The sequence below is a fragment of the Vipera ursinii genome (genome assembly GCF_947247035.1).
Source record: "Vipera ursinii genome assembly, chromosome: 1".
Lineage (NCBI taxonomy): Eukaryota > Metazoa > Chordata > Lepidosauria > Squamata > Viperidae > Vipera > Vipera ursinii.
This window is the reverse complement of record NC_139512.1, coordinates 107,442,976-107,456,564: the sequence shown is the minus strand read 5'-3', so window position 1 is coordinate 107,456,564 and position 13,589 is coordinate 107,442,976. Positions and strand designations below refer to the sequence as shown.

Here is a 13,589-nt window from a genome sequence, read left to right as displayed (position 1 = left end):
AACTGTTATGTTTTTGTCTGCCACATTTCTGAATTTTGTGTATTAATTTGCTTATTCAATTTCATAGCCAGCCATCTTGGTTAATTGCTCTGGGTTGCTTACATTTTAAAAACATTATTACAGCTAAAATCCTAAGAACAATTTCATAAAACAATAAAGGTATTGAAATTAATTGCACAAAGTAGCTTATTAATATAGTGGCAAAACTGGGACCTTGACACATTTAGTACCCCAATACCTAGCACATTTAGGTATTCGAACAATGACTGGTTCTAGGCTCCAGCAAAAGGCTAACAGAGTTGGGCCCATTTCAATAGGTGGAGGGAGTATGTTCCATAAAACAAGGATCACTGTGGGAAAAGCTCATTTTTCCTTTTTATGGCCTATTTTATCTCTATCATTGATATTTTTTCCATTTAATATGTTTTGAATATTCTCTGAAATTTTTGGTAGATCTGCTTTTTTAAGTACTGCTTAAGTTTTTTTTCTTTTGTGGGTCTGTTTGTAGTTCTAATTCTATTTACCTAAATTCTTCCTTCAACTTTAACTTTTGTTGTTTTCTTTCTTTGTTCTTTTTAGGAGTATAGGTTATAGCCAGCCCTCTAAAATATGCTTTAGCTGTATCCCACACATTTTGAAGTGATGTCTCTTCTTTCTTATTTATTTTGGGGAAAAAAAGTCCATTTCCTTTGTCACTAGTTGTATAAATTCTTTTTGTTTCAATATAAATTTGTTCAGGGAACATCTTAGGGTTTTTTTTCCATTGGCTCCTCTCCAAGTCGTCTTTATCTGATCTGCCCAGATATTAGTTTCTATCTCTGTTTCTTGTATCATTGTGCTAAGTTCAGAGGATATCCATATTATATCAATTCTAGACAATGATTTGTGTCTATTTGAATAAAATCTATATTGCAATTTTTTTGGATTTTTCTCTCTCCATATGTCTTAAATACAAATTTCTTCCGCCATTTTAGAAATGGCTTTAGATAATATATTTCTTCCTTTCTCCCATATTTTAGTGCTTTTATAATCCAAAGTTCCATCTGCTATTTGCAAAAATTTTGATATTCCCATTCTATTATTTTTTAACATAATTTTTGATAAAATTCTTCTTATTTATCATTTGGTGCATATATTGCTACCATCAGTATCTGTTTTTGGTCCAACATTATTTCCACCATTAATATTCTTCCCTCTTCATCTGCATAAAGTTGTTTGGGGTTCATTGTTTCTTTAATATATAGAGCTATTCCTCTTTTCTTTTGTTGTGCTAATGCAAAATGGAGTTTGCCAGTTTTCAGTTGTTTTAACGATTTATAGTGTTGTCTCTTAATATGTGTTTCTTGGAGGCAAATTATATCTATTTTTTAATTTTTGCAGTTGTGTAAAAAACCTTTTCCTTTTTAAGGGGGAGTTCAGTCCATATATATTCACTGAAAGGTTCCCACTTTCCTTCTCCATCAATTATATTTACGTTTTAATGTTCTAGTCGATCTTATCTGTCTCTGTTCTCTTGGTCTGCCCCTTCTTCTGTATTTGTATTTTTAGTTTCATCTTCTTCTCTTGGTTTGGCTGCTCCTTCTGTTACCATCTCTTCCTGTCTCTTTGTTTCTCTCGCTGTACCAGATTCAAAGTCACCCCCTTCCATGAACGCTTTATGGTTGTCATAGAATTCCATTGCTTTAAGTGGCGTGTCCAGTCTGTATATTTTCGTATCCCAATAAATTAAAATCCCTTCTGGGATCAGCCACCTAAAGTTCACTCCTTTTTCAATTAATTTTCTGGTTAAAAATTTATATTCTCTTCAGGACTCTCCTATTTTCCTAGGCATCTCTTTGAAGACTACAATTTCTTTTCCTTTATATTTCAAAGGGTCATTTCTCACTCTTTTCAGTATCTCATCTCTTACAGATCTTTTAAGAAATCTAACATGTACTTCTCTAGGAACTTTATTTCTTCTCGCGTATATCTGATCTAATTCTCCTTCCATTTCCTGTTTCCTGATTTCTAATGCATCAGCCGGTAATTCCGTTATCAGATCTACAAGATCCTCTTCCTTGTCTTCCATTATCTTTTGAAACCTTAAGAAGTAAGAAGCCTTTTCCATTTCCATGACTGCTATTGAGTCATCTAATTCTCCATTTATTTGCATCAATTTCTGATTTTCATTTTTTAAGTCTTCTAATTTTTGGTCAACCTCTGTTGATTTAATTTTCTATTTTTGGAATCCTTTGTTCATTTTTTGTGACCATCTGTTTAAAATTTTCAAATTGAGAGTCCATATTATTAATTTTTGGTTCATTTTATCAAGATCATTTTTTGTCTCCTCATGGTTTTTCATTGTAACTACCATATGAATGCAAGTGCCTCTTGGATTGCTTGTGTCACTTGTGTCTCTTTCTGGAAGTTGTTAGCCTTTTCTTGTTGAAGCATTGTATCAATTGATCTCTGATAGACTGGACTTGGAGAAGCAGAGGAAGGGGCAGAGGGTATTTTTTTAGTTAAATTCGGGACACTCATTTTGTTCCTCACCCTCGAATTTTTTAATCATACTTTATAACCCACCGAGTAGTTCAAAATTGATAGTCTCTTTCCAATTTGAAATTAAAAATATGTCATCCAATGAGTTCCAAACCAATAGGAGAGGTAATAAGAATCACTCTGTCTCAAAGCAGCTTGTAAGATTCCAAGTCAAGCTGTATTTATAATCCAAGGAAGTCAGATGACTTCAAAGCAATTTGTACTTTTAATTATAATCCATCCTGTAGAGAAAAGCAACCCAAAGAGATTCTTCTCTTTTTCCAGTCACAATCTCCAGCACTGTAGATTTCACGGACATCAAAGGGTTTAGTCTGTAAGATGCGTCTATCCAAGTTCTGACACTCCAGCCACAATATCTAGATAAGGTTAGCAAGCAAGGCTAAGTGTAGTTCTTAGTTTTGCCACTAGATGTCATTAAATGTCTATTTTGTATTTTTCCAAGCAAACTTTACAAACTTTACAAAGTTATACTTCCATGCTTTCCAATAAAAAAGTGAAAAGAAAGCTCCCCAAAGTATTCTTCTTCTGTCCCACTCAATTATCTCCATAATAGTGTTGTAAGTTACTTTATTTTCCCCCAGAGGTTTAAACCACTGCTTCTATTCAGGAGGGAGGAGTAAAAAAAATCCCCCCCCCATCCCTTTAGCTTTGAGGATTTCTTGCTTTCGGGACTTTTTTCCAGAACAGGTTTTTTCAATTGTAGAAAGATAATCTCACCCAAGCTCTTGCTTGGTCGTAGTCATTTTTCCCAGTGGTCAGCAGCTTCTGGCTGGCAGCATAGGTGCAGTCAGCCTTTCTTCCTGCCGGTCCAGGGGCTTCCTTGGATCAAGCAGGGTGGCTACCGCTTGGAAAAAAAAAAGCTCATTTTTCTGGTCTTCACCATCCAACACTCTTTGACTGACAGGATGTGCAGCATTCATACCCATTCTGCATTTCTCCTTTTTGATTTGTGTGGAAGACTTTTCTCTATCATTGTGTTTGTTATTTATGCCCCTACTTGATAGCTTTCTCAAATCTTACTGAAATGTTTTATTTTTATTTCATTTTTTCAGGTGAAGTTATTTATAGGCAAACCGACAGCGATGGCTGCCTTTATTTCGCCATTTGTGGTAGAACATGTTCCGTTGAAAGATACAAAGGGCCATGTGTATCAACTACTCCCAAACCCACATCAACTCCCACAATAGTCTCCACCACTCCTACTACTGCTGGTACTACTCCACCATCAGGCTGTCCTGATGCTATTCCACCACGGGAGGTAGGGTTTGCTTTTTTGTAATCTTTTATCATCATGTTTTCAGTATAATGTGTTTTCCAGGGATATGTTGGATGTTTTTAGCCAGGGAAGAAGTTAATCTATTTCCATTCCAAATGTGATTATTGGAGAATGATGTCACACATGGCACTAATCTGATCTGGAATTGCAGAATCCCTCTTTTCCTTCATAAATCTCTAGTCATAAGTATGCTATAAAGGCAAGGCATTATGAGGAATTATGTGAAACAAACATGCACTGATTCAAATTATAATTTCAGAACAGAAAGTAAGTGAAATCTCATTTTTTAAAAAAGTTGCTATTACCTGGAAGAGTGTTTGTTCATTTATCACATTTTAGAACCACCTATCTCCCTCACGGTACACCACTTTGCTGACACTAAGAAATTTTGTACAGCAAAATGTATTGTATTAAAATATAATTGCTTGCAAAATATATGTTTCATGAAGAGTACATGCAGAAAAGCTAATTCAGATAAAGTAAATATACCAAATAGGATACTGACTCAAAATGTGCTAAGCATTTGTCTTTTTTCCTTTTTTCTCTCCAATTCCTTTTCCCCACCACCATCCACAGAATTACATGTTAAGCTATTCTATAATGTAACAGTATAGTTGAAAGAATGATTATAGACACCCCCACACACTTTGCCAATTAATTAAATCTTTTCTGACTGACATCAGTGACAGGCATGGAATTTAGCTTTTTATCAGGAAGTCATATAGTATACTACCCCTAGGAAATATGTTTTTTAAACCAGACGAAGTAGAATTAAAGCTTATTCTAAAATGCCTTTCACAATGCACTCATCCAATATATCATATGTAGTGCTACCCCCAAAAGGTTCTCCTGGCCCTCTTGGGCTGGCTGCTGGTCCACAGTGGTCCTTCACTTAGGCACCTCTACTTGGCTGGAACACATGATGAAGTGGTGGTCAGTCTCTCTCAGCAGACAGGTCATGTGATGTGATGGTCAGTCTCTCTTAGCAGACAGGTCACGTGCAGGGAAAGTGTTGAGGTGGCTGGTCAGTTCTTCTTCTTCTTCTTCTTCTTCTTCTTCTTCTTCTTCTTCTTCTTCTTCTTCTTCTTCTTCTTCTTCTTCTTCTTCTTCTTCTTCTTCTTCTTCCTCACAGAAGCCTCCCCTGTCCTATCCCTTTCTTTCCCTCAGGCTTGCCCCACAGAAGCCTCTCATATCCTATTCCCTTCTCCCCTCAAGCTTGCCCCACAGAAGCCTCTCATAGCCTATTCAACTCTTCTTGCCCAACCTAGGCCTCAGCAGACTGAATTCCTCCCTGACTCCTTCCCCAGGCATCTCCCCATACTGTCTCTTCAGCTCACCCTACCCCACTACACATATTTTTAAGAAACTTAAAAGGATAGATGCATAGAATTGGAACAGAACATGTAGAGATAATCTACTTCAATTGCCTGCTTGGTGTCAGATCCATTAGAGTGAATAACAGCTGATCATCTAATCTGTGATTGAAAACTTCTGGAGAAAGTCAAGAGAGCTTCTTCTGCTGGCTGACACTTGTACAGGCAGAAAAGCAGGAAGTTTCTCTTGATGTTTCCTGAATTTACTTCCTTGTAATTTACCCATTGATTTAAAATTGTTTTGCCCTCTGGAGCAATAGGGAATAAATTCACTCCCTTTTCATTATGACATCTCTTCAGATACATAAAGACTCCTGCCGTATGTCACTTCAGTAATATCATTAATATCTATTAAACCTGTCTTACCTCTTAGCCATTTCTCATACAGTTTGATTTCATGTGATTGCAATTTGGGTACTTGGCAACTGTGGACGAGGTTCAATTAAGCTTGTATATTATATATCTTATTTTAAAAACTATTTCAATGTGATGTTTACAGGCACCAAGCTAGAAACTGGGAGAGTGTGAATTCTAATCCTGCCTTAAACACAAAGCCACCTGGGCTTTGTGACTGGACCAGCTCTCTCTCTCTCTTAGCTCTAGAAAGGAGCCAGAAGCAAAACACTTCAAAAAAAAATCCAGCCAAAAAAACTGCAGGGATTAGTCCGGGCAATCATCAGGAGTCAGGACTGACTTGGCACAATACACAGTACTGTATTTTATAGGCAGTAACTTTTAATTAGTATTTATTACTTCATTTAAAAGAAATCCTGGCACTAGCTCCCCTTTTTCTGGGGTGATGGTGGTGGGGTGCAAAGAATTTATGCTTACTTGGGGGGAAAGAGATTTCCAGCTAGAACTGACAACCCCACATTGACAAAGTAGGGTAGAAGGGCATCATATGGGATTTTTATCTATCTATCTATCTATCTATCTATCTATCTATCTATCTATCTATCTATCTATCTATCTATCTATCTACCTACCTACCTACCTACCTACCTACCTACCTACCTATCTATCTATCTATCTATCTATCTATCTATCTATCTATCTATCTATCTATCTATCTATCTATCTATCTATCTATCCCTCCTATCTATCCCTCCTATCTATCCCACCTTTTGGAATGGGATCATCTTAAAACCAGGTTTCTCCTTCTTTGGGGTTTACTTTGCTCTGTGAGCTTGGTTCCTATTTCATGTTTATCAACCTGATCAGGAGATAGGAATGTTTTAAAAGTTCTGAACTTTGGATGCTGAGGTAAAACTTTACAAATGTCAAATTCGAGACATTCCATTTAAGAACAGAAAGGTTATACAACTCAGAGAGCTGCAAATAATGCTTTGAACTGATGCAGAATTGGTGTTTAATGGGAAGTAGGATATTATAAATAAACCTTGTACATCATGTCAAATTATCTATATCTGGCACTTACTTAAACAGAATGTCATCAGATGGGCAAATATTTTTTCCAAGAAGTGTCTCCTTCCTAACAAGCTTGTTTAAAGAAAGGAAAGTAAGGATCTTAACATCAAGATTTTTTTCTGAATTAAGTTACAAAATATAGAAACCAAAAGTCAGATCTGACTTAAACAGGACAAAAATGATAGCTTCCCTCTTTATTATCCATGAAGCATAATTTAATGTATGAAATATATGAATACATATATAGAGGTTTGTTGGGTCAAACTGTGAACATTTTTTTTCTACTCCCAGGAGGGTGAGACATGGACAGAAAATTGCACAAAAGCAACTTGTTTAGGAAACAACAACATTGTGATAAGTAAAGTGGAGTGTCCACCAGTACAGAATATTGTGTGTGAAAACGGCTACCCACCAGTAAAAGTTCTGTCAAAGGATGGATGTTGTTATCACTATGAATGTGAATGTAAGTTCAAATGTTATTTCTGAATGGTTTTGTGGTAATAATGTGGTTTGATCAGCTTTTGACAGTATATGAGTTATTTCGTTGATATTAATCTCTGGGTACAATATTTTTTAAAGTCCTAATTGTTGTCTGTTTTTCCTCTAATTGATCAGGTATTTGCAGTGGCTGGGGTGATCCTCACTTTGTCACATTTGATGGAGTCTACTACACTTTCTTGGACAATTGCACTTATGTATTGGTGCAGCAAATTATACCAAAATATAATAACTTTAAAATCCTTCTTGATAATTATTATTGTGATACAGAAGATCAACTTTCCTGTCCCCAGTCTATTATTATACACTACAAATCTTCAGTCATTGTGTTAACTCACCAATACTTGAATGGGAAAGAAGCTAACAAGGTAAAATTTGAAAATGAGATCAAGTGCCATTCACATGCAGAACAATAACCTTCACTCATTCCTGGAAATTCTCTAATTCTCTAGAACAAATCTGGGACATGTGTCAGGTATTTCAGGGGGGTGAGAACTTTTCCTGTGCAAATGGAAATCTTCCCACATAAGGCCACAAGTAGCACCCTGTAAAATGCTTCAAGTACCTTTAGTATTATGCAACCCTAGGCTTGCTTATTCAGAAATAAGCCTTTTGAGTTCAAAATAATTTTTCTGAATAAGGAAGTGCAATGTAGGTAGTTTTTGATTTACAACAGTTCATTTAGTGACCACTCAAAGTTACAACGGTACTGAAAAACGTGACTTATGACTGTTTTTCACAGTTACGACTTTTGCAGCTTCCCAATGATCATGTGATCAAAATTCAGATGCTTGGCAGCTGGTTCACATTTATGACCGTTGCAATGTCGCAAGGTCATGTGATCACCTATTGTGACCTTCTGACAAGTAAAGTCAATGAGGAAGCCAGATTCACTTAGTAACCAGGTTACTAGCTTATCAACTTCAATGATTCACTTAACAATTGAGGCAAGAAAGGTTGTAAAATGGAGCAAAACTCACTTAACAAATGTTTCACTTAACAACATAAATTTTGGGCCCAATTATGGTCGTAAGTCGAGGACTAGCTGTATTCTCGTGCATTAATGTCTAGAAAATAGAGAGATTTGTTTAAGCTATTAGCCACCGATTAATGAAGTTAAAGATGCAGTATGTTTATCTAGAGATCTGAATGGAGATGCACAGAACCTAGATTTTTGGAAAATCGGGTAAAAGTTCTTGGGTGTTTATGGGGAGGGCAAGTCATGACAAGACAAGTTATGTTATTATAATGTAACCCAGATCACAGTCCATATCATATTCTTCATTCTTTCAAGGGAGCATCAAGGTAGATAGCTGGTATCTGTCAGAGAGAAGAGGTAGAAAAGCTAACTCATCTGTAGTGGTGATCAGATTGAAATAATTTATAGAACAGTGAAGAACACTGAAGAATTTAGTATGGTTACTTTTATGAATCATGAAAGAAGATATAATAGTAGTAGCAATAGTAGTAGTAGCAGTAGGAAGAAGAGGAGGAGGAGGAGGTGGTACGTGACCATTTCAGAATGTATGTAATGGCTGAGACACACCAAATTGTAAACATGCATAGATGGATTCATCTTAAGTCTATAACAATCTCAAAAGAAAGAACTGATATTTCTTAAACTGAATACCTAATTATTGGTTTTATTAAGAAATTTAGCCATGTAAAGTTAGTTTTGCATAAAAGTGCACAAAGCATTTTTATACATAATATTTATGGTATATTATAAAAAATTAAGAATTATGTACTACTTATTTGATTTGCTTAGAGGTGCAACGATACAAATAATTAAAATCAATCAAACTCTTAAAGCAGGTTCAGGTTCACAGTGATACCTGGGAAAAAAGAGGATCTGTTTTAGTGAAGCACCTCACCTCATCTAAAGCACCTCTTAGGATAAGTCACAAGCGTAACTAGATCCATATGGCTTTTCCTAGCAGATGTATGTCTTACATCCTTGGAAAGCCACCTCAGTAGAGGGAGCCAGCCTCCATAAGATTTTCTAAGGTTACATGCACATTAAGGTAATTTTATTTTAAAATGCATATTTCTTAATAAATGGAGTAAGCAAATCCCTCCAAAATGTGTAAATAATTATTTTTAACATGCAGGTGCATTACTTTTTTTAAAGTATGGGTAATCAATTTTTTCCTGATACAAAATTGCTCTCTGATGCAAAATTATTCTTCTATGCAGATTTATTTCAATGGGAAAGTCATCAAGGCAAGTTTCCATAAAGATGATATTTATATCTACACAATTGGCATTAATATGGTGGTTGAATTGGCTGAAATTGAAACTATTGTCACCTATAGTGGATTAATCTTCTTAGTAAAGGTTCCATTCAGCTTGTTTAACAACAATACTGAAGGACAATGTGGTAAGAAAAATGTTTTAATTCCATCAAAGCTTTTCTTATTCTGTGAAATATTTGCCAACTCTTATGCATTTAAAGTAGTTGAAACAATACTTTATATATCTGCTCTTAGAAAAATGCTTGTTTCTCTGGTAAACTTTTGACTTTCTTGTCAAAAGTCATTGTTCATTCAACCTGGATATTAGAACTTCTAATTACTGATGTAAATATTTATTTAGTTATATTTATATACCGCCCTATTCCCTGAGGAAATGAAAAAATACATTATTTATCTCAAAAGAAATGATATTTTTTTTCCAGGAGTATTCAGTAAAATAGTCTAGAAGCTTTGGAAGCAGAACTACAGGGTGTCATAGTTAATTAGACAATAGCTGCCTCCTTCTCTAACACATGATACAGAGTGCAAGTTCTCTTCCTAATTTCTTTCAAAAATCTGTTTTTCTCCTGCTTTTATATCAGCTCTTGCAAACAACTGCAGAATACCTTCCATTTGCTGTGAAGTACAGTGTGTTTCAAAGTTACCATCACTTTTTAAGTTGTGGTCTGTTGGCAGAAGAAAGCCCAATGCTATTTATTGAAGAAGGGAAACTCAAGCTGGAGAGTGTTCTAATAGCATTGTGAAACAAGAGTAAGGATCTAAAACAGATTGGATTCATGATATCTGATTTTCCCAAGGGATAGATGGATTTAAAAAAAAATCCCTCTCACCCCTCTGGGTCATATGTGTCTTCCTCAATATTACGTCCTCTACTAGAGGCTGGGGAATTTGAAGGTTCTGCACAGTACTTTAGCTGTTCTTAGAGCTGCACTCTTCAGGACAGAGAGATCTAATGTTGTTCTTGGGATCTATTGGAGCCACTCTCCAAGTTTAAGAGTCACAGCCCCAAGTACGTCTCCTACCACCAGTGGGGACCACTTTGGCCTTTACTTTCTTCATCCTTTTAGTTTCTCCTTCAGGTGCTGATACTTCTCCAGCTTCTCATACTCTTTCCTGACATTGCTGTCATTTTGAACCTCTACATCTACTACCAGTGCTGTCTTTTGATCTACTACCATGATGTCTGATTAATTGGCCAATACCTACTTGTCCATCTGGATCTGAAAATCCCACAGGATCTTAGCCCTGTTTTTCTCCTCAGCCTTCTGTGGAATCTCCCATCTGGAGTTGGAAAGGTCTAGCTTGTACACTATGCAGACCCAGTGTATAGTACCAGCTATTTGTTTGTGCCATTCAGTGTATGTTGTTCCTGCCTGCATCTTAAACCCTGTGCTATAGTTGCACTCTCTGCATAGTCTGTACTTCAGGTCCTGCCTAGTGAGGTAGACCCCTGTATTTATATATCTGGTGCTTAGTACCTGTTCTTGTGCTGCTATGTTCACTACCTCAGTCCTGTCCTTTAGTCCACCCCTTGCCAGCCACTGGCTGGGTTTCCCAATGTCTGCCACTTCAGCTATCTGTTGATGGTACAACCTATGCCGGGCATTTCCTCTGCCTGATCTTTCTTCCACATCTTGTGCTGCCTGTGTCACTAAACTATGTGTCCATTCTGGTACTTTTACTTCTTCCATACTTGCAAGATGTGTTGTCTGCTTAATTGGCCTGAGATCACAAATGTTTTATTTTCATGTTATTTTCCCCAGGTACTTGCACTAACAATAGCAAAGATGATTGTCGCTTACCAAATGGTGAAATAACAGATTGCTCCCACATGGCTACCCATTGGAAAGTGCCTGATCCTAAAAAAGATCAATGCTTTGGACCAACACCATCTGTACCACCTGACATTGTTACACCTTCACCTGGACCATGTAGCACAGCTCCTCTCTGTTCCCTTATTTTGAATGAGTAAGATAGAAATTATTTTATATTTATTTTTGCCATTCGGTGAATCTAGCTATTCCTAAAACTTTTGTTTCATTAACCTAGCAAAACAGTACACCACAGAACAGTTTTTGAACCAAGGTATCTCAAATGTGGTAAATTACAGAATGCATCCAAATTCCCTCTCCTACCCAACAGTAGCCATTTATCTCCCTACTGGGAGGGGAAGGGAAGGGACATTTCCAATGTTCCCTGCCAGATTCCCACAAGGAAACTCAATGACAAAACCAGTGGGAAGTTGGAAGTTGCCCTGGTTCCCACTCATTTTTTGCCCACTGTTGGTCATTTTGTTTCTCTGTTTAGGTAAGGAAATATTTCTGAAACTATGACCAAATAGGATATAGGTTGTCTAGTATAATCATACTAGTCGATTAAATGAGTTTTTTGTTGTTGTTGTTGCCAAGCAACATGAATTCCATTATCCCTCTTACCTATGCAGGTACATCTTCAAATCTGCTACAAAGTGTTTAAGAATCTTCCAGTAGATTTTGAAGGCTTGTTGAAAGCTCCAGTAGCAGAGACACATCCTGATCCTAAGCATAAACTGTTTTCACTCAAAGAATCCTGTTTATGGATTCTAACCAATATCTTTTGATGAAGAGAAAATTCTCTCTCTCCCCATCCCTCTGTTTCTCTCTCAACTAAATGCATTATCTTATTTTACATATTTGACTATGATACAATAAAAAAATTCAACGAAGTTTAAATCTCTGCAATAATAAGTCTTGTTTGATGGGCCATACAATGGAGCAGCCTTTCTCAATTGGGGTTATATGGGAGAAATTCTACAAGACGTTGTGTGTGTATGTGTGTGTGTATGTACATACAAAGCTAGTTTTAGATATCATAATTTTATTAGATATTTTATAATTTTATGCAGAGTGTCCCTGAGACCTGAAAATTATTTCAAGGTCTCATCCAGGGTAGAAGATTTGAGAAAGGCAACAACAGATTTAAAGCTGCTCGTCTATACAAACTGTTTGGTGAACAAGCATGGATAAGATTACACTTCACAAGAGCAGAGTTCTATAATGGGCAGTTTGGGGCACATTCTAAACATTCTCACATTTAAACTTAGCAAGCTTGGCATGGAAATGCAGGCATCACCTATCCATCTATGCCACTTTATATCCACATATCAAACCCACAAGTAGAAAACTAGAAGAGAGGATTACTCAACCTGATATCTAACCAGAAAAATCTATTTTCTAAAGAGATTGTAAGGGGTTTTTTTAGATAACTTTAGCTAGAATCCCTCAAATCATTCATCAGAATCCAATTTGGATGCAACTATTAATGGAACTAAGTCCATTCCAAGGATCTAGAAACATGTTCAAAATCCAAAAGGATATGTAAACTGTTTATGACAATATGCTAAGAAAAGACTGTGTTTTTGTTTCCTGTCAGGTTGGGGTAAAGATGGGAGCAAAAAGGAGGAGGAGGAAGTTATAATAGGGATACACAGGAAATGGGTTGAACAGCACTTCTAAGAGTATACATCTTCCAGTTGGGAAACTCAAACCAGCAACAAAAAAAAACAAGGGGGAGATCCTTTGTTCTCTCTTTACATTGAAGGCCTCCAGTGATAAATAATCTACGAAAAAGATAATCCTTCTCAAATGATGTATCTCCCACAATTATAACACTTCCATGGTTGCTGATTAAAAAGTGTGCTCAAAAATGAGATATGCAACCAAATTATAGTAAAAGATTCTTTAAATGCTCTCCATTCTGTTGGTTTAATGTATGTTTGTAGAATCACTGAAAGTTCACAGAACTCCAGAAAACTATCCTTTTACGACAGATAGATTTTGGAAAGATTTTATACCTGGAAAACTTCATAGTCAACGTTTTCCCTTATGGAAGATTCTTTGGCACCAGAAATTCCACATTCTAACTTTTAAAAAATCATTTCATTTTGATTTAGAATGATTTAGAGGAAGCTTCAACTAAATGAATAAATCAATGTGTACTTATTCAGAAACATTTATTTTACACCAAGTATTTCTTGTATGTTTGCAGAATCTTCTCTGAGTGCCATAAGATCATACCCCCAGATCCCTATTTCCGAGGCTGCCTCTTTGATGCTTGTCATAACAAGACTACCTCCATGCAATGTTCAGGATTAGAGATATATGCTTCTCTCTGTGCCTCTAAAGGTGTTTGTATCGATTGGCGAGGGAAGACCAATGATGAATGCCGTAAGTTCTGGGA

The 13,589-nt window shown here is 36.4% G+C and overlaps 1 protein-coding gene across 1 annotated transcript in view; it reads left to right on the top strand.

Moving 5' to 3' along the window:
- Positions 1-13,589, top strand: part of LOC310638288 (mucin-5AC-like) — a 72,983-nt gene that overhangs the window by 47,045 nt on the left and 12,349 nt on the right. The window contains exons 32-37 of the mRNA XM_083359224.1: positions 3,594-3,799; positions 6,910-7,081; positions 7,234-7,484; positions 9,313-9,496; positions 11,135-11,339; positions 13,398-13,576. Of these exons, the coding sequence (XP_083215350.1) occupies positions 3,594-3,799; positions 6,910-7,081; positions 7,234-7,484; positions 9,313-9,496; positions 11,135-11,339; positions 13,398-13,576 (1,197 nt within the window). The remainder of the gene's footprint in view (positions 1-3,593; positions 3,800-6,909; positions 7,082-7,233; positions 7,485-9,312; positions 9,497-11,134; positions 11,340-13,397; positions 13,577-13,589) is intronic.